The following is a 21604-nucleotide window of genomic DNA, read 5'->3' as shown; positions in this document are numbered from 1 at the left end:
CAACATTGATAATGGTACATGATATATCCATAAAATGTAATATAGTAAAGAGAGTAAATCAACTAAAACTACATATAGTAACAAGGATGACTTTCACAAATATGATATTGAGTGAAAGATACCACACAGAAACAAGTGCATATGTAAAATTGTTATCATATGAAGTTTAAAAACAAACAAATCTAATGTATAAGTTTTAGAAGTCCGAAGAGTAGTTATCTTTGGAGGGGGTGTAGTGATAGGGAAGGGGCACAAGAAGGACATTTGCAGAAGTGGTATGTTCTACTTCATGATCTGGGTGTTCTTTTCATGAGCACATTAAATTTGTGATCATTGATTGAATTGTACGCTCATTATTTGTGTCTTTTTCTGTATGATGGCTAGACTCCAGTAGACTATTACTTTACACAAATAATTCTGATACATGATATTACATGATAACTAATAACATTAAAGAATAAGGTCTTCAAGTAAAGTAGAAGTATAGCCTTAAAGCAAGTATTTGAACCTATGCTAATCAACTAATAAGAAAAAAGAATAAAAGGAAGAAGTCAGTGGGTTTCAGAAGGTGTGAGAGACTTGGTTTATTGGCTGAAGACACATGTAGTTGCTAATAACTACATATCTGCATGCAATCATTATCCAAAGTGGCCTTGCTATCTGATAGGACCATCTCAAATTTCTGAGCATTCAGCACAACTATCACCAAAGGAAGCTTCATCTCATTAGATCAAAACTCTTGAGAATAAAGGATTTCTACTCATGCTCTGATGGAGTAACTGGTATTATCCTAGCCCCCCCCCCCATAAATAAAGTATAGATAAATATGGACAAAATATGAAACACATCTATTTTAGACACTGAACAACAGGCTATACAAGAGTATAATCTCTAAGAGAAGGGGAACAAATGAGGTGAGTCCTTAAAATTGTCTTGCTTTAGGCTTAAAGGCACTCAGATTCTGGCACAGAGAAGAGGAACCCAAAGAATAACAGCCTTCCTTAGTTGAGGAGACAGAGATTTTAGTTTGGTGAGATTAAAAGAGCTGGAATTTGCAGAGAAGTATGTGAAAGGAGGATACTATGCAGAGGGAAAACTCCAAAAATCTGCACACAGTCTAGGAGAAAAAAAAAAAAAACTATGGGGGAAAGAACAACTTCAGAGAGCTATGAGCTGAACAATTGTAAAGCTCACAAAATTTTGGGAGACCTTTCCGTTCCGATCAACCACAGCAGAGAGATCTCATTAAACATCTAAGACGTTCATTGATGCCAGAAAGTCCAGGTCTTATGAATAAAAGTAATCTAGCCATAGAGTTAAAGCTACTATAAATCCATTCTAGCAGAGCTTAAAGTCAAGCTTTGAAAGTATACGGCTGATCCACAAGTAAATTAACTGCAGACCAGGACAAAGCTCAACACTTCTCAAAGGAAGACAATAAAATCTAGACTCTATCACCCAATAAAAACAAAACAAACAAAAAACCATTAGACCTGCAAAGAAGTAGGAAAATGTAATCTATAACTAGGAGAAAAGTTAGTTAGAAAAGTCAGTCTCAACATGGAGACCCAGAAATGACAGAGATGATGGAATTAGCAGGTAAGGACTTGAAAACTATTATTGTAAATATGTCCAAGGACTTAGAGGAAGACAAAAACACAATGAGGCAAGAAATGAAAATTATTAAAAAGAATCAAGTGGAACTTTGAGAGTTGAAAAATATAATACCTGAAATGAAAAATTAATTGGATAGGTCTGACATAAATTTAGACACTACAGAAGAAAGACAAGTGAACTTGAAAACAGGAAGTAGAAATTATTCAAACCAGAGGGAACAAAGGATTAAAAATGGAATGGTCTCTGTGATCTGTGAAACAAAACCAAACAGTCTAAGATTTGTATAATCAGAATCTCAAAAATTAGGGTGATAGGGTGGGGCAACAGAGAAAATACTTGATGAAATAATGGCTGTTAATTTTCCATATTTAATGAAAAATATTAACCCAGAGAGCCAAGAAGCTCAATGATCCTCAAGCAGGATGAAGACAGAGAAAACTAGAAATTAGATCAATGCATATTGACAAAAATCACTGACAAAAAGTTGCCAGAGAAGGGGCACTTAGGTGGCTCAGTCAGTTAAGCATCTGACTTTGGCTCAGGTCATGATCTCATGGTTCAGTTTGTGAGTTCGAGCCCCGTGACAGGCTCTGCTCTGACAGGACAGAGCCTACTTTGGATTCTCTGTCTCTCTCTCTCTGCCCCTCCTCTGCTCTCTCTCTCTCAAAATAAATAAATAAATAAACATTTTAAAAAATTTTCTAGAGAAAACAGGAGAACAGAGATAAGAATATTCAGTTCAAGCCAGAAGAAAATAGAACAAGATCTTTAAAGGATTGGAAGAAAAAACTGTCAACCTATAATTGTACATCCAACAAAACATCTCTTAAACATAAAAGAGAAATAAAGACATGTTTCAGACAAAGACAGAATTATGTCCCATCACATCTTCTTTACAAGAAATATTTTTAAAAGTTCCTCAGGCTGAGGGAAAATGATAGCATATAAAAACTTAGACTGGAACAAAGAAATGAAGAGTGCTAGAAATGGTACTCGAGTACATCTGAAAGATTTTTCTAATTTTTAATCTCTTTAAAAGATAACTGACTTTTTGAACAAAATGAAAACAAATGTATATGTGAAGAACCTTATAACACTCTACTTCCTCTCTCCTGTTTGTTAAGATATCACTGTCACAATTGTCATACACTTTATTTTTATTTTTATTTATTTATTTATTTTTTCAACGTTTATTTATTTTTGGGACAGAGAGAGACAGAGCATGAACGGGGGAGGGGCAGAGAGAGAGGGAGACACAGAATCGGAAACAGGCTCCAGGCTCTGAGCCATCAGCCCAGAGCCCGACGCGGGGCTCGAACTCACGGACCGCGAGATCGTGACCTGGCTGAAGTCGGAGGCTTAACCGACTGCGCCACCCAGGCGCCCCAATACACTTTATTTTTACATACTATAAATGTGGATACATACATGTACATGTGCACACACACACACACACACAGACAACCCACAGGATGAAGGAAATATTCACCTTGGCAGAACTAGACTGGCCTCAGAGCATTTGTTGTTCGAGGGTAATGATGGTTAAGAATTAAAGTTTAGGTATTGGAGAGTACAGGTTAAGTTTAGCTCCACCAGTTATTAACTGACTCTGAGCAAGTTACATAACTAGCCAAAACCTCAATTTCCTTATCTGTATAATGTGAGCAATCTCTATTTACTAGCATGGGTGTGAGATTAATTAAATTATCATAAATATAGTGTTAGCACATTGCCTGCCTGACAATAATAAGGACTTGACACAGGACAACTATCTGAAAGTCAAACATGTCCTCACCTTGCCAGATACCAACTTGTTCAGACACCGGTTGGTCAAGAAGTTATGACAGGAACTAGGGAAAGCAGGAAGTGGCAAGTAAAACTAAAATTCTCCATCTTCCAAAGAAGAAAAAAAGAAATCATCTAACAGTGGCATATCAGTAATTAGAGACTCCGGAATGGGTAAGAGTTTAACAGCAACCACTAGAAGAGTTAAAGACAGAAATTGTTTACAGTGATTGCCTCTGAGAAGTGGGATTGGGGGAAGAGAGAAAAGATTTTATTATTCATAGTATACCCTTTTATACTGTTAAAAATTTTATCATGCTTTAAATATTGCATAGAACTTCAAAACCTAGTTCTATAATTTATAAAGTACAGCTGGAGCAAGTAGAAAGGTTAAACAAATAAACCGGAATCTGTATAAAGATGGAACTTCTGGAGTGCTTCCCATCCTCACCAGCACTGAAGGTGAAACCGCTTGCTGCTTCAGAAAACTGGTACTGGCCTCGAGTAGGCTGTGGCAACCAAGAACCGTGTGTGTGTGTGTGTGTGTGTGTGTGTGTGTGTGTGTGTGTGTGTGTGCGTGTGTATGCGTGTGTATGCGTGTGTGCATGCACATGCATGCAAATGTATGCACCTCTTGTTTGTCTGAAAGTAAATGCTTTATGCTTTAATACTGGAATTCCCACTGACACTTTGCTTAGGCCTTCTCCCTCCTTGGCCCTCATATTACTAAAAACTAATATTTGCTCTTTTTGTTGGCAACATGAAAAGTTGGAAGAAGATCCAGTAATGGGAAAATAAAAATAGAGCAGACCCAGGATGCAGGGAAAATAGTAGAGTGCCCTGGATAGTCAAAGGATGCAGGAAAAAACTAAAATCAGGTCTGCGTTGCTGGTGGGTACCTATTCACTTTGCAAATTGCCTGTGAGCTCTCACCCCACCCCATCCCTGAGGGCCCTAGCTAAGAACCCAGCTTTGGACAACAGAAGTGAGTTAGGAAGAGATTGAAGTTGTGGCCAGTGGAGCATGACTGTTCTCAAAGCTGATGAGGAAATAGGCTGTCTATTATCATTATCATTATCATCACCATTATCATTATTATTAAAATTGCTTTTCTTCATTCCATAACATTTTACTCCAAGAAAGTTTAGATGCTAGACAGACACCATAAGCCTAACACAAACCACACAGCTTCACTATGGTATGGAACATAGTCATGGGATGTTGCCACAGTAACAGCCTCAAGGTCCAAGCCAGGATATAACATAAAAGGGATCGTGCCCTAACGAGATCCTCTCAGAAACCAGCAATCCTGGCAATTAAGACCTTTGGATGAGTAAAGTCGTTGGGACAATGGACTTTGACTCCTGACAGTCCTGGGTTTTGAACCTACTTCTGCTCTTCCCTATCAGCATGGCTTTGGCAAGTTATCATCTCTGAGCCTCAATTTTCTTCTCTGTAAAATGGGGATAATAAAAGGCACAATTTCTTAAAGTACCTACTATCTAAAGTTCTACACGTATTACCTCATTTCATTCTCACAGCAGCTGGATACATTTTATTATCCCATTTTTAATAGATGTAGAAATGGAGGCTCACAGAGAGGCTAAGTCGCTAGTCTGAAGTCACACAACTGGTAAGTGAAGCAGCCAGAAGGGTACCCCACCAGTGGACCCCAAGAGCCCTGGTATTAACCATTATGCTAAAAAATGCCTGGTAAAGTTCATCTAAGGATTAAATGACATGCGTTTAATAGCGGTTGGCATACTGATCATTTGATAAAGAGCAATTATTATAATAAGAGCTGGGTAGAATCCAAATTTGGGGTTAAAGTGGATTGTGTTGTACTTTTATCATCTAGGGCAAAGTCTTAAAGCACAGGCATCCTCACTCCCAAGAAATTTGTAAGCCAACAGCAAGTTCCCACAGGAGGATACAGGTTCCTCAGGGCCGTGGCAGGGGCCAGAAATCATTTTTACTGGAGCTACCTTTCGCACCATGGGAACAGATGAGAGTAGGAAAGCAAGAAGCTGCAGGAGAAAGTCCCTACAGTGTCAAGGCCTGCGGGGCACTCCCTTGTCCAATGGTGACTGCTTGAGATCCAGTCGTGTGACTTCCAAGCTGAGGAAATGGAGATGGAGAGAGCCAAGCAGATGTGTCCAGACCTGCACAACTGCACTGAACCCAGTGTCCTGATTCCCAGGCCAAGGGGTCAAACTGGGAGGGACAGGAAGCTAGGGAAGATACACACCGCTGAGGCATGGCTTCTGCATGCTAGGTAATGGTCGCATCCTCTTTTGTTTCTGTGTCATCCCTCACGCCATGCTAGAGAGGACTACAGCCTTGTCTGTTCGGTTCCCCACTACCTTGCTAGGAACTGGAAGTGGTCCCGTGCAGGCACTCAAACATTAGTTGAATGAGTTACATGAAAAATGGCATTAGAGAAACATAAATATATTAGGGAGTAGAATGGAAAATTTGCATACATGTCTAAGATGGGACATGGGACTTTAAAGAAACTTCCTATTTCTGGGGCACCTGGGTGGCTCAGTCGGTTAAGGGTCTGACTTCAGCTCAGGTCATGATCTCACAGTTCATGGGTTCGAGCCCCATGTCTAGCTGTGTGCTGACAGCTCAGAGCCTGGAGCCTGCTGGATTCTGTGTCTCCCTCTCTCTCTGCCCCTCCCCCGCTCACACTCTGACTCTCTTTCTCTCTCAAAAATAAATAAACATTAAAAAAAAGGGGGGCACCTGGGTGATTCAGTCGGTTGGGCATCTGACTTCGGCTCAGGTCATGATCTAATAACAGCTTGTGGGTTCGAGCCCCACATTGGGCTCTGTGCTGACAGCCCAGAGCCTGGAGCCTACTTCAGACTCTGTGTCTCCCTCTCTCTCTGCCCCTCACCTCCTCATGCTGTCTCTCTCTCCTTCAAAAATAAATGAACATTAAAAAATAAAAATAAGAAAAAAAGAAACTTCCCATTTCTCATGGGGGCTTTAAACTCTGTCTCCAGAAATTAAAGTTTATAGTTCCAGGTTCATACTTTTTTAGCTATTAGCGATACTTGGATGGAAAAATTTCAGAAGCGCACAGCACACTATATTATGCTACCTCTTTTCCTCCTACTATGGATTTTTTAAAAATTTTTTTTAATGTTTATTTATTTTTGAGAGAGACAGAGACAGAATGCGAGTGGGTTAGGGGCAGAGAGAGAGGGAGACACAGAATCCAAAGCAGGCTCCAGGCTCTGAGCTGTCAGCACAGAGCCCAACGCGGAGCTTGAACTCACAAGCTGTGAGATCATGACCTGAGCCGAAGTCAGACGCTCAACCAACTGAGCCACCCAGGCGCCCCATCCTACTATGGATTTTTTATTAATGCTTATTTATTTTTGAGAGAGAGGGAGAGAGACAGAGTGTGAGCTGGGGAGGGACAGAAAGAGAGGGAGACACAGAATCCGAAGCAGGCTCCAGGCTCCAGGCACAGAGCCCAATGCAGGGCTCAAATCCAAGAAACGTGAGATCATTACCTGAGCCGAAGTTGGATGCCCAACTGAATGAGCCACCGAGGAGCCCCTGGAATTTTTAAAATATATTATCATCTCTCTATAATTATGAATCAAAACTGAAGAAAGGAGAACATGACTAGTACAGGGGAAAGTATCTTGCACTCCTCAGTTTGTTTGCAGACCCAGGTTTACTTCAACTTTGGATCTACATTGTTGGTTTATTAGCTGTCTATTGCACACCCTCAGAAAAGTTTTCCCCTGGCTTTTTTTTTCTAAAACTTTTTTTATTGTGGTAAAATATAAATAACATAAAATTTACCAGTTTAACTGTTTTTTTTTTTCCCTAGAAAGAGAAAGCATGAGCAGGGAAGGGGCAGAGAGAGAGAGAGACAGAGAGAGACAGAGAGAGAGAGAGAGAGAATCCCAAGCGGGCTCCAAACGGTCAGCACACAGCCCCATGTGAGGCTTAAACCCACCAACTGCAAGATCATGACCTGAGCCAAGACCAAGAGTTGGATGCTTAACTGACTGGGCCACCCAGGCACCCCACCAATTTAACCATTTTTAAGTGCACAGTTCAGAGACACTAAGTGAGTTCACATTGCTGTACAACCATCACCACTATCCCCCCACAGAACTTTCATCCTCTCACTCTGTACCCATTAAACACTAACACCCCTTTCCCTCCTCCTCTCAGCTCCTGATAACCACCATTCTATCTTCTGTCTCTATGCATTTGACTATTCTAGGTCCCTCATATAAGTGGAATCATACAGTATTTGCCCTTTTAAGTTTCGCTTATCTCACTTAGTTAATGTTTTCAAGGTTCATCCAGGTGTCAGAATTTCTTTTTTTTAAATTTTTTTAATGTTTACTTACTTCTGAGACAGAAAGAGACAGAGCATGAGTGGGGGAGGGTCAGAGAGAGAGGGAGACACAGAATCCAAAGCAGGCTCCAGGCTCTAAGCTGTCAGCACAGAGCCTGATGCGGGGCTCGAACTCACAAACTGTGAGATCATGACCTGAGCCAAAGTCGGTTGCTCAACCGACTGAGCCACCCAGGCAACCCCAGAATTTCTTTTTAAGGCTGAATAATATTCCATTGTACGTATACACCACATTTTGTTTATCATCTATCTCTTGGTAGACATTTGGACTGTTTCCACCTTTTGGTTATTGTGAATAATGCTGCTATGAACATTGTTGTACAAATATCTGTTAGATTTCGTACTTTCAATTATTCTAGGTAAAATATAACCAGAAGTGGAATTACTACATCATGAGGTAAATTACTGGATCATGAGGTTGAATTCTTTTTTGAGGAACCAATCCTGGCATTTTTTTTCCTCTTCTATTTCCAGAATCAGTTTTTATCATCTATTCAAAAAGTTTCTTTTACCTCTCCAATACACTACTCTACATAAATGCTAAACTACCTCTCTTTTTTGCTTGTTCCCTCTTTCACTTATCAGGGTATTTAGAATTATGATCTTCTGTTCCACAGCACTGATTTCCCCCCAAACACAATTGGACCTCACTTCTTGGAACAAACTGCCATTTTCCAAATCATAAGATGCATTAGTGAAGAGTAAGAAATGAACTTTTTGGGAGGAACGGGGGGAGCAGTCTTTCAAACCAGTACCAAGATACCAGTCCGATAGGAATCAGGTAACTATACCAGGAGAAGAGAGTTCCTGATTCACAAGTGTCTTGCATAGGAACATCCCTGCATATAAATGGAGGCAGAAATCAGGAGTCCACCCTCTCCCCTGCAGTAGCTGGAGGTCTCCATCTACACCCACCGGGATGATGAGGATCCTGCACTTTTCCTTGTCCATGGGACAACTAGAACATACCACTCTCCTACTTCCAGCCTCCTTCTTCCTTCCTAACCCCGGAACTGTGGGAGTGCCACCCCACTGTGGTTACCTGGCATTATAGTGAAAGTCCCTGTTCTCACTAGAGGATTGAATTCCTTCAGAAGCAGAATTTCAATTGGAACACCGTATGATTTCGCCTACAGAAACAATGTTCCTTCATACTAAGTCCACAAATCCTGTCCATTCTAGCTGCCAGCTACCTCAAAAGCAATCCTTCCTCCTTGCCTCCTCTGCCTTGAAGGCAGAACCTCACTTAAACTAGCAATGGGCTTGGAGCTGGTCCCCTCATGCCCCAGTCAGGATTTCTGCCCCACCCTTCACACTGTAGGGGAACCCACCTCTCACCAGCTCTAAGTCATTGTCACCAGAGCCTAGAAATGCTCAAGGAAAAACTTAGCCATCCCATGCTTCTGCTGGGCAGAGCTGCAACATGTCTTCTGACTCTTAGTCTGGTCCATACTGTTCTTACCAGTTGATTTTATGTTTCCAGGGCTCTTGTTTGTTTAGCAAACAAGAAAAATGATGGTGAGATACCTTTCATACATCAATGCCAGCAGCAGAGGGGAAGGAGGGTAGAGGGAATAAAGTGCAAGACCCAAATCATCCTGGCACCCTTTAGTCACCCCAGTCTATACTGGTGTGGTATCCATTTTCTTCTCTTTCTCTTCTAGGTACTTCTTGCTCAAATCATCTGATTCTTTCTTCTTTAGACTTCCTAACCACTGTCTTCACTACTTGAAGAGGGAAACTAATAGGGTTGCTGGACGTAATTCTGCGGAGGGGGGTGGGCAGAAGGAGATTTCCCCACACCAACAACAGTTCTTCAGACACCAGCTGGGTGTTCTATAATTCAACTCAATTCTGACACCATTTACCTGGAGATAGCCTCAGACCCCACAGCTTAAGGACTCAGTCCTACAAGGCTGTCCCTCACCCCTTCAGATGCCAATTGTAAGTCCAGTTTACCACCTGTGCTTCTGACCCACCAGCTATAGATTGGAGGTTCCCAAGACCCTCTCTTCAGGTTTGATGCATTTGCTAGAGCCACTCACAGAACTAAGAGAAGGGTTTTACTCACTAGATCACCAGTTTATTGTAAAAGGATCTAACTCAGGAATAGCCAGATGGAAGAGACCCATAAGGCAAGTAAGTTATGGGGAAAGAATGCAGGCCTTCTGTGAGCTCTCCAAGAGAGCCATTCTCCCCACATCTCCATGCTTTCACCAACAGTAAGCTCTCCAGACTCCATTCTTTGGAGGTTTTTATGGAGGACTCATTACATAGGCATGATTGATTAAATCATTGGCAGCTGGTGACTGAACTCAATCCCTGCCCTTCCCCCTCCCCATGGGTGGAGGGTGGGACTGAAAGTTCTAACCCTCTAATCACATGGTTAATTCACCTGGCAATGAGCCCCCATCCTTAGGTGCTTCCAGAAAGTCACCTCATTAACATAAATTCAGTTGTGGCAGGAGGTTTGTTATGAATAACAAGGTGCCCATTTCACCTTTATGGCCCTGAAGCCATTTTAGGAACTAAGGACAAAAGACCAAATATTATAACAAAAGCTGCTCTCATGGCTCTTATCACTCAGGAAATTCCAAGGGTTTTGACAGCTGTGAGTCAAGAACTATGGATGAAGAGCAAATAAATATCTGAATGACCAAATATATACCCCTTGTAAGTCACAGTATTACAGGGATTCTTCAAACATTCTGCACATCTAAATCTTACAAATAAATGAAGTTGTGAAACTGCACCTGATTTCTAGATGTTTGGAGAAGCTTTCTGGTTCTCACTTCATTCATAATCATGATCTACCACCCTCACCACCCTTCCCTACACTTTCTCTCCACTAAAATACCACCACCACCACCAGCAACAAAATCAGTTTCATATAGTTTTATAAGCAGCCTTAAATTCTTTTTAAGACAAGGCAAAGTTATATGCTAACCAAGTCAGAATTCAGGTGGCCATTTGTCCCAGTTTGTCTACGACAATCCCAGTTTCAGCCTATTGCCCTGCATAATTTCTGAAAAAGCTCCTTCTTTTACTCTAAAAAAGGCGTTCCCAGTTTTAGAAGATCAATTATATGCTCACCTTACTTAAAAATACACCTGGATTTTCTAGTAAAGTGCTTTCCAGGTGACTGCTGTTGCACACCTCATTGGACTTCATTTGCACAACTCTGCAAAATAGGAAGGGAAATCTTTTATTTCTGTTAATTAAATGAAGTAACCAAGGTTTCAAGCTGTAGGTGGTGACTGTTTGACGTCACATACTCAGGGATAGAATCAGAGCCAGAACCCAGGATTCCTGACTTCAAGTCCAATGTTTTTCAGTTGTCAATCACTTCGTGCAAATATCTGAGTAAAGACAAACTTTACTCTCTTGGTTGGCAATTTGCTTGCACTTGGGCCTAGAATAGTTTAGACAGGTTCATCCTTGCCCAGACACTGTCCTTTCACATTTAAAGCAAGTAGAGATGAAAGAAGAATTACTTAAACATAAAGAGCCTATTAGTGAATCCGAGGGACCCTGGGGCCAGATGACATACATTGTTTACTTTACGGGGTGCAATTATGTCAGATTATTGTAATCTTATATCTAACCAAATTAGTATGTTTCAGTTAACAACAACAACAGAAAAAGAGAAAAGAAAAAAAAAAGATCAATAATGAATGTCTACTGTTACAAAGAACATAAGGGTTCTGTCCCAGTCTTATAAATATATTTTCCCTGTGGTTATGTGCTACTCCTTTTTTTTTTTTTTTTTTAACCTAAAATTCTACCTTCCTTGGATAACTGGCAAGGAGACAAAGACAGGCACAGTGTTTGGCAAGGTCTCCAGGGTATTCCAGAGGGGCTGAATGCGGCGCCACGCCAATAAATAAATAAATAAATATATACTCTCCTAACCTCCGATGACCCGCCCCAAAAGAAGGCCACAAGACCCTTGGGCGTCGCTCTCTCTGCAACGACAGAAAAGGGTCCACTGAGCCTGGGGAAGGATGACTCCAAGCTGCTGGCCAGTTTAGCTAGACTGCAGCAGAGGGGTGGACGCCTTTGGTCCAGCTGTGTGCACCGCCGCAGCCCAGAGAGGTGGCCGACCTCCCCTGCGCAGTAGGCTCCAGGAGCTGAAGGTAAGAGGGTAGCGGAGGACAAGCGCGGTCCCCAGCAAGGGGAGGAGGGCCGCGCGCGCATGCGCCCCGCCGCCGCCGCTGCTGGCCGGAAGAGCCGGGCAGCGGAGCTGCTACTCCCCGCGCTAGTCGCCGCGGCGCTGGGGAGAGCGCTGGCCGCGCGATGCGGTCCGTGGACAGTGCCGGGGCGGCGGAGGTGCCAGAGCCCGGGCTACCGCTGACGGACGACGCGCCGCAGGGCGCCAGTGAGGAGCCGGCGGCGGCGGAGGCAGCGGGGACGCCCGGCCCCTGCAGGTGCTGGGTGTGCGGCAACTCGCCGTGCGGCTCGGGTGCGTCGCAGGGTGAGTGTGGGGTGCAGACCCGGCGCGGGTTTCGCCTCTGGGGTTGGGTGGAGGGGGTGCGGGTGCCAATGGGCTAGGGTCCCCGCAACTCTGGGCCGGGGGCGCAGCGAGGACCGCGCCCCCATCCCTACCTTGCCCAGAGCTCGGAGAAAACCCTCGAGCCCTCACCCGGGGGTCTGCAAAGCAGAAGCCCTTTTCGTCCCCGCGGGCGCGAAGACCAGGAAAGTTTCTGATTGTGTTTGGAACCCTTTTGGGATGCTGAAACTGTTCCTGTAATTAAAGTGTTGCGGGCACTACCGCGGAGTCAGATTTCAGTTCCGTGCGCCCTGCTGGAGGTTGGGAGGCAGTCAGAGAGGCCATCCCTTAGGCTGGTGAGGTTGGGGGGGTCAGTAAGAGAGGCCATCCCTCAGGTGAGTGAGGCTGGGGGGTCATTAAGAGAGGCCATCCCGCAGACAGGTGAGGTTGGGGGTGGAGAGCTAACCGTGAACACTGATCACAGTAGGAAGCCGTGTTCCCTGAAGAGGAAGTTGAAAAGCATAGAGCCTAGAAAATGTTTGCCTCAGAGTCTTAGAATCTTGGGAAGGTAGAGTTGAGTGGGACCACAGGTTCTTAAGCTTTTGGGGTTAGGAGGACTTTTTTGTTGTTGTAAATTTTTACAATATCTTTATTCATAACAACTCACTGAACTAAACCAAATGTCCATTGTTAATATAATGAATATTTTGTAATATATTCTTTTTTTTCCTGTTTTTAAAAATTTGAACCACTGTATTGTATACCTAAAATATAGGAGGACTTTCTTGGCAACTAATCCTAAACAAGGCAGAGGCACAATCTTATATACATTGTTAAGAGGTTCACAGACCTGTGTCCAAAGCCAAAGACCCTTTGTAAAAACACCTTGATCTTGTTCAACCTCTTCTTTCCACAAATGAGGGAAGTGAAGCCCAGGAAGGTGAGGGCTTGGCGGTGGGGGTTGCTTTGTTTTTCCCTAGATCTGGCATGTGTGGGTGAGACATGGCACAAGTCCCTGCAGCACCAAAGTTAAGGATCCCAGCATGCCAGAGTCCCAGGCTAGGCCTTTTCTACTGACCACAGTGCTACTTTAAGCACATTCCTCCTTAACTCCACCACCCACCTAGGTCATTTTCCTGGAAACAGAGGAAATAGGTAGATCTCCCTTGAAGACAAAGTTACACAGCCTGCACCATCTCATCCTCTGGGTGGCCTCCTCTAAGTGTGACCCTGATTTCTATGCCTCTTATCCCCACCCCATTCCCCCTTCTCCCTATTAGGAACTTTCCCCTAATTTATTTATTTATTTTTTTTTAAACATTTTTTTTTCAACGTTTATTTATTTTTGGGACAGAGAGAGACAGAGCATGAACGGGGGAGGGGCAGAGAGAGAGGGAGACACAGAATCGGAAACAGGCTCCAGGCTCTGAGCCATCAGCCCAGAGCCCGACGCGGGGCTCGAACTCACGGACCGCGAGATCGTGACCTGGCTGAAGTCGGACGCTTAACCGACTGCGCCACCCAGGCGCCCCAACTTTCCCCTAATTTAGAGAGACGAAACCCAGATGATTCTTGCTCCATTTTTGTCCTAAATGCTAACAATGGTCAGACTTCTTTTTTTTTTTAATTAAAAAAATTTTTTTAAAAAATAATTTTAGAGAGAGCACGCAGGGAAGAGAGGGGAGAGAGGCAGAGGGAGAAGGAGAGAGGGGAAGAAGCCCAAGCAGGCCCAATGCTCAGTGCAGAGCCACACACGGGGCTCCATCCCACGACCCTGGGATCATGACCTGAGCCGAAATCAAGAGCTGGATGCTCACCCGACTGAGCCACCCAGGCGCCCCCAAAATGATCAGACTTCTGATTATTTATGCATGGGCTGGTGCCTCCAGAGAAGGGGCTACTCCAAGCTGTGTAGACCAGATGTGTAGCTTGTAAAGAGGTGAATTTCTCACCTTACCAGTTATTATGGTTGAATGTCATTTTGGTGGGATGCTGAGTCAGTCCTTGTAAACTCTTAAATGTTTCTGCTGTTTGTAAACCAAAGAGGAATACTGTACCCTCAGGCAGCACATGGCAAAATGATAAACATTATAAGCGACTGCACCTAAGAATCTTGTGGCGTCTTTTAACTTCAAAGAAAATTGCTAACAGTGAGACTTAGTAATAGTTATTGTAAGGTGACCAGATAATATTCTGAAAACAGGACTGCCATAGAAACACTTTAAACCACTGTACTGTTTGTTGTCATTGAACTTTGTGACAGTATCACTTTAACTGCTTGATCCAACTGGTTATCTCAAGAAAGCTCATTTTCAAGCTCAGGTTGAAACTGTTACCCATTTTTCTACATTCTTGGATAACCTTCACAGACAGCATACAGCTATCCTAAGATGTCTATTTATTTTCTTGAGGGACAGTGTGGATCTTAGCCTGAAGCAAGAAACTGTCTTAGATGTGTGCCTCACACGCCCCTGGAGGGAGTTCTCTAGTGTAGCAGTGGTTCTCTAGCTGGCAGGGCTTTTACAGTCGCAGAGATCCTGTAGCAGTGGGTCTGGGGTGGGGCTCGGGAACTGAAGTTTAAAAAATTACTCAGTTGATTCTGATTCCCAGCCAGGGTTGTGAATCACCACTTTAAAGGATAGAGAAATTGAGCAACTTTTCAGTTTTCTTCTAACTCAAGAAATTACACCGTGGCCACTTAATTTGAATTATTTAGCTATGCTTGTAGTGGAATATGATCATAGAAGCACAGTACATAAACAAATCATCTTTGGATGATGCTACTCTCTTGTTCATCTCCCTTGGCAGAATGGAAATTATTATTCAGTAAGAGAGGTCTGCATGAGTAGAACCAAGCCTCACCCTCATAAGAAATAATCAAGTTCAGCCAGGCCTTGTAACAACTGCCCTGTTGCAGTCAGCAATCATGGGTCATAGGGTGTTTATAGGCAAGAAAATATGTGAGTGTTTTAAGAGACAAGATAATCAGAACCAGGGGTATAAAATTGAGTTTTAAAAGAGTTAAAATTAAATAAATAAATAAAACAGTTAAAATACCATGTTAAGTTAAAATTTTTTGGAGAAAAATTTGAAAGTTTAGGTTGGGGAAGATCCTTGAAATACAGACCGGGGAGATGTTTTCTGTCCTTGATCTTCCTGTTCTGTTCTGTGTGAGGGTGTTGGTTCTATGCATGGGTTGGGTTTCTTTTAAGAAAAACTATTTTATTTGGACCTGAACCCTGAAATTTCAGAAGCTGAACACTGAGGCTGACCACAGCCAAGACATGTATTTTGTGGTGCTTAACTTGGAAGTCGTCTAAAGTTTCCTTCTCATGGGCTGAGTAAGTATGTGCAGTTTGTTTCTGTGGTATCTGAGCCACATAGGTGTTGAACAGAATGTGGAGGATTCTGGTACTTACAATACATAATCTGTGACATGATGACTGGTAGCTCCAAATGATTCTCTTCGACTGTGCACCTGGAACAGGAAGAGGTAAAGGCCTCTGATCACAATGGTATCTCTTACTACAAAGGTCAGGCTGTACAGTACACCATCATACTTTGTCCTGAGTCACAAAGACACACACAAAGATTGTGCACCATCATACTTTGGTCCTGAGTCACAAAGTGTCTGTCACTTGTGGGCAAAGGTGTCCAGCTAACATGAGGATATTGAAATGTATTACTGGGTGTTTGCATTTATCAGAGAAAGACATTTTTTAAAAACATTATTATGTAAAACTGTTCTCTAGCCAAGTAACACATTATAAATTCCTAGATTGGAATGATAATCCTAGTTTTACTAGAAATTGCAAGTACCCACACACCTTTCCATTTTGCTATGTTCTTAACTGATGAGGGCCAGTAGCATTTCCTTCATATTCTTTTCTTGTTTTGTATTAGTTTCAATAAAGACGTTCCTCAGTTTGTCACCTGTCTTTTAGGGAGTTCTCTGCTTACCCTGTCCCATTTTGCTCCCCTCTGAATGATGGGTTTGGGGTGAGTATGAGATTGAAAACAGATTTTAGTCCTGTGTTCAGTAACTAAGACAGAAGTGTCTAAACAAAAGTTGAATGCTCATAGTCACTAATGGATTGAATACTTGATGCCCTAGAGAAAGCAGAAGTTTCTTGGTTCAGATCAAGCCAAGAAGTTGGTATTAAATGGCAGTTGTAATTTTTTAAAAATTTTATTTTAAAGCACTTTGAGGTCAGAGGGGTAGACCTACCCTCTGTCCTCAAAGCGTTTATGCTCTAAATGGAAGATAAGTTGTAAAACCATGAAAAGTAAAAGATTTGATTAATGGTTCAAAATAACAAAACAGCTTTCCCAGATTAGGCTGTTACCAGTGGTGTTAGACTGTGCATCTTTCTATGGAGTTCTCTCATATACTTTCATTTAGCAAATATTTAATCGGGGTCTTCCATGTGGCAGGCACAAACAAGACAGCTGAGGTCCCAGCCTGGAAGGGTTCACAGGCTACTGGGAGAAGTAAGATAATCAACAAGTAGCCATAGGACACAGCTGTAAACTGTTGTCTAGAAAAAAAACACTTTCTTCATAAAGCCAGGTTCACCAGTGAGATGATATAAAATATCACTTGGAAGCATTTTTCTCTAGCCATCTTGACAAGCGTTTCTTAAAGATTTCTCTCACTGTCTTGGCAAGCTTTTTTACTTCTTTTTGACTTATAAGTGAGTAATGATTCTTCAGTGAGCCAAAGGAAATCCATTTTATAGGGTAAAACTGCATTTAAAAATTATGGGTTTAAATTGTTGCCTACATCAGTGATTCCTCATTCTTGGTGGGGAAAATGGTTCAGGTCCAGAGAATGGATATGCTTAGGAGACAGTATTTGTAGCCTGTTAGCCATTAATACTGTTCCATTTTTCTCAATTCCTAAGTGAAAATATTAAAACATACACTTGGAAGCAAGGACTAACCAGAACTTAATCTTTTTCAGAAGCCAAGAAGAAAGCACGCTGTCCTGGACTTGGCTTGTTTTATACATTATTATCTGCCTTCCTTTTCTCAGTGGGCTCTTTATTTGTTAAAAAAGTGCAAGACGTCCATGCTGTAGAAATTAGTGCATTCCGATGTGTGTTCCAAATGCTAGTCGTTATCCCTTGCTTAATATACAGAAAGTAAGTATTTCTTACCTGCGAAGTGGAAGGTATTAACAAATGTATGTAAATCTTTTGACCTGCTTAAATTATTTATTCTATAGTGTCTGCTTTATCCCTCCCATAGATTTACCAGTTACTACATTGTTTGGCTCTGATTAATAAAAAGTCATAAGGATTCACCTACAAAAGATGCTCTCATAAGCACAAACCACATACCCAAGAGGGGGGGGGGGTAGGTTCAGTTATTCTCCACTCCTCATTTTGAGAACAAAGCTTTCCTTGTACAATTCCTCCATCTTGTACCACCCTCCCTTCTTTCCCTCTGCATAACTAGTATTTAGAAGAAAAAAGTAAATGAGAGGAAGTGGTGGTGTCTCCTAATATCAAGTTTCTTTCAGTAGAATGGACTGCTCTGTTACCAGGGCAGACAGAAGATTAAAGTAATAATATCAGGGTCTTGCCCCTAGGGTGATGTGGGAAAGGGAAAAGGTAGTCTTGAACAAGACCTTTTAAAATACTTTCATGTTTATAGTGTCCTCATCTATGAACTGGAGAGAATGATAATCTTTGTCCTCTACCCTGCACCTTGGTGGCAAGGGCCAAATAAAATTAATTATAGATCAGAGCACTTGTGTAGAATCTAACAGTATATGAAAACGGTCTTTTTTCCCCATCCTTACTGTTCCCTCCCTACCCAATGCCTCTTTCCCTTCCATATAGAACACCCTCCCCACCCTTTCCCAGATTAAAATTATGCCTTCTACACATCCCTGTGTACTTAGAACCCTTGGAGGATAGGCCACTTTGGTTCCTGGTGGCTGTCTGGCTCTTTCTGTCTTTGGGCAAAAATGCTTAAACCCTAAACTAAAAGTTTCAGTCACTTGCCCCCAAATTCTCCTTGTATCTATAACATAGTACAGATCCATTTAGAATAGTTTCACCCCGTATCCTGAAGATCTGGTGAAAAATGGTGAAAAGCTACTAAGATTAATATTGTCAGAAATTCCTGTATAAGTGTGGGCAAGTCACAGTATTTTAGGAAATGATGGTAAGAGTTCAGAAATTTTCAAGGGTGGCAACTGGTGCTAACACAATTATCTTCCCCATTTTGCAACAGAACAATTGTCAGGGGAAGGCACTAGAAGAATTTTTGAAATCCTTAGCACCAATCTGTTTTGACCTATTTTATGTTTCATTATCATGGAAGACTCTTAGCTTCTCAAAGTATGAGTCAAAGGTGACCACAGTTTCATTTCTAAATGAAATGTGGGTCCTCATGTCAGGCTTATAGGCTACCCTAAAGATGTTCAGTGCTGGCACAGGTCAGCAAGCTGCACCTAGCCTGAAATGTACCCAGCATTCTGCTTGGTAAGTATTAATTAAAAAAAAAAAAATTGAGTATCAGTTGTTATACTTATCCAAATGCTACTTGTTCTTTTTCAGTGTATCTTAACTCTTCTTGCAGAGAATAATGAAAAGTAGTCTGACATCCAGTGGCTAAATTACACTTTAGCATTGCCTCAGCTTTTATAGAAAAACTCGTAAGATTGGCAATGCATACTAGCCACGACCAAGTTTTCTTGTATAGGGCAGCTTAATCTTGAAATTGTATTTATCATAAAAATCATACATTGTCATTGTAGAAAATTTGGGGAAAATAAGGAAAAATCACCTAGGAGACCACTTATTAAGGTTTAACCACGATGAACATTTCCTTTTGTCTTTTTTGTAAGCATGTATAGACATGGGAAAAGTTATGTTTGTTGAATTGTAATTATACTATTTATGGAGTTCTCTTTTATTGATTTTGCTTATACTGTGAACACGTACATGCTTTAGCTATACGTAGAAACCATTTTTTTGAACGTGTATAACATTCAGTTATGGGCCTTAAAATTCACTTACTATTTCCTTATTTTTTGCCAGTTAGGACTGTAAAAATAACATCTAATTAAGAAGTGCAATTTAAAAAATACCACCGTGGTTTAATGTGCGCTCTTTCATTTGATTTTACAGAACCGGATTCATAGGCCCCAAAGGTCAACGCATTTTCCTCCTCCTCAGAGGAGTCCTGGGCTCCACCGCCATGATCCTTTTGTACTACGCTTTCCAGGCGACGTCCCTGGCCGACGCCACCGTCATCACGTTTAGTTCTCCAGTGTTCACGTCCATATTTGCTTGGATATTTCTCAAGGAGAAGTACAGCCCCTGGGATGCCCTCTTCACCGCCTTCACGATCACCGGCGTGATCCTCATCGTGAGGCCCCCGTTTCTGTTCGGAGCCAGCGCTGCGGGCACGGACGAGAGCTACTCTGTTCACCTGAAGGGCACGTTCGCAGCAGTGGCGCACGCTGTCTTTGCCGCCGTGACCATGGTCATCATCAGAAAGATGGGGAAGTCCGTGGACTACTTTCTGAGCATTTGGTATTATGTCGTACTCGGCCTCCTAGAGAGCGTCATTGTCCTCTTCATCATAGGGGAGTGGAGTCTGCCATACTGCGGGTTGGACAGGCTGTTTCTCATCCTCATCGGCCTGTTTGGTTTGGGGGGTCAGGTGTTTCTCACGAAAGCCCTCCAAATAGAAAAAGCAAGCCCAGTGGCAATAATGAGGACGATGGATGTGGTCTTTGCTTTCATCTTCCAGATTATTTTCTTTAACGATATGCCCACGTGGTGGACGGTGGGCGGGGCCCTGTGCGTCGTAGCCAGTAGTACCGGCGCGGCCATTCGGAAATGGTGCCAGAGCTCCAAATGAGGCTGTGGCAGAAGTGCGTTCTTGGTTTTCCTGGGCATCATCCCTCAGTGCGGACACACCGCGCACGCACACGCCTGGAAAGCCTGCATTTCCTTCACTGATTATATTTAATAAATTTCATAATTAAAGTACCATTTTTGAATATGCTATGTCTTTAATTAGCTAAGAGTTAGCCAGTGTGGTCTAGCAATTACTTTTTTCTCAATTATGTTTTAGTTTTGGTTTGGTTTCTTACTTGCTGTTGTTGGGGTGGTGATGGTAGGAGATCAGGTCTTTAGTTGAAGAAAAACTGCAAAATGTTTCATGACTCTGGTATAAATGTAATTTTTTAAAGTGTATTTTTGGTACTGAGGGGATATAGGTGGGGAGGAAACTTTAGATGTTCTTTTAGCAGTGTAAAAGCTAAGAAACTTATTGATAATAATGCTGCTATGATTAGATTAGGTCAGTAATTCATTTGAAACCTAATTCCATTTAGGAGGCCAAAGCTGAAACTTGGAAAAGGTGCCTACTTAATGGTGTTAATAATACAAATGAATTAGCCTTATTTTCAAGGCTTTTATACATGGTTATTCTTTTAACACACATGAGTGCCTTTTCATTTTGATGCCAGAATTTTTATATGTAAAGTTTAAAAAGTTTTTAATCACCAGGTTTGGCTAGAAGTTTTCTGTTTTGGTGGCATTCACAACTGTAGCTATCATTCTGTAATTTTAATTGTCCTCTGGTTTTGGTTTTTTGTGTGTGTGTGTGAAACTGCACTACGTTTTTCTTAACTTTCTGAGATTTCAGGTCTTTAAGCCGCAAGAGAGAAATCTTGGCAAAACCAGTGTGCACATTTCCATCCTGAAGTATTTCCCCCTCACTAGAAATGTGATTTTCTATAAATTCTTTTTGAATTTATAGTGTGATGCCAAATACAATTTTCTCAGGATTTTATTAGGTTGAACCATATGAAATTGCCAAGATTTTACCTTTTTAACTTACAGAAACCAGAGTTCATTATGGTTCATCCTAATAGATACCTCCCTTACCCTCTCTACACCAAATATTTAGAGGACTTTGGCATATATTTTTTTAAAACAACTTTTTAAAATGCAGTAATCTTATTAAACTTATTTTTATAGTCTTTTCCCCTTATGGAATTATATGTAACAATGCTTCATGTTATATGTTAAATGTAAAGACCTGTGAATCCATGGTTGATTGACGTCTGTAGTGTCTTGAATAATAGAGTGTCTTGAATAATAAAAAAAAATCACTGTTAAATTTTAGTATATCACTATGGTATTAAATATCAATGCTGCCCCATGATACTAACATCATGAATTCAAACATTTTATATCTGGAACTTCATCAGCCAATACTCTGCAGTTAAAGAGAGAATGTAATATTTAGGAAAGCTTGGAAGGTTAATTGGAAAGTAGAGAGTACATGGG

The 21604-nt window shown here is 41.8% G+C and overlaps 1 protein-coding gene across 1 annotated transcript; it reads left to right on the top strand.

The window, feature by feature from the left end:
- The first annotated feature begins 12091 nt into the window (after positions 1–12091).
- Positions 12092–21398, top strand: SLC35G1 (solute carrier family 35 member G1). Its single transcript, XM_030335255.1, has 3 exons — positions 12092–12269; positions 17248–17428; positions 19427–21398. The coding sequence occupies exons 1-3, from the start codon at positions 12092–12094 to the stop codon at positions 20163–20165; spliced, it is 1098 nt and encodes a 365-aa protein (XP_030191115.1). The 3' UTR covers positions 20166–21398.
- The last annotated feature ends 206 nt before the right edge of the window (positions 21399–21604 follow it).

The sequence above is a fragment of the Lynx canadensis genome, chromosome D2, assembly GCF_007474595.2.
Source record: "Lynx canadensis isolate LIC74 chromosome D2, mLynCan4.pri.v2, whole genome shotgun sequence".
Classification (NCBI taxonomy): domain Eukaryota; kingdom Metazoa; phylum Chordata; class Mammalia; order Carnivora; family Felidae; genus Lynx; species Lynx canadensis.
This window is presented reverse-complemented; position numbering and strand designations above follow the sequence as displayed.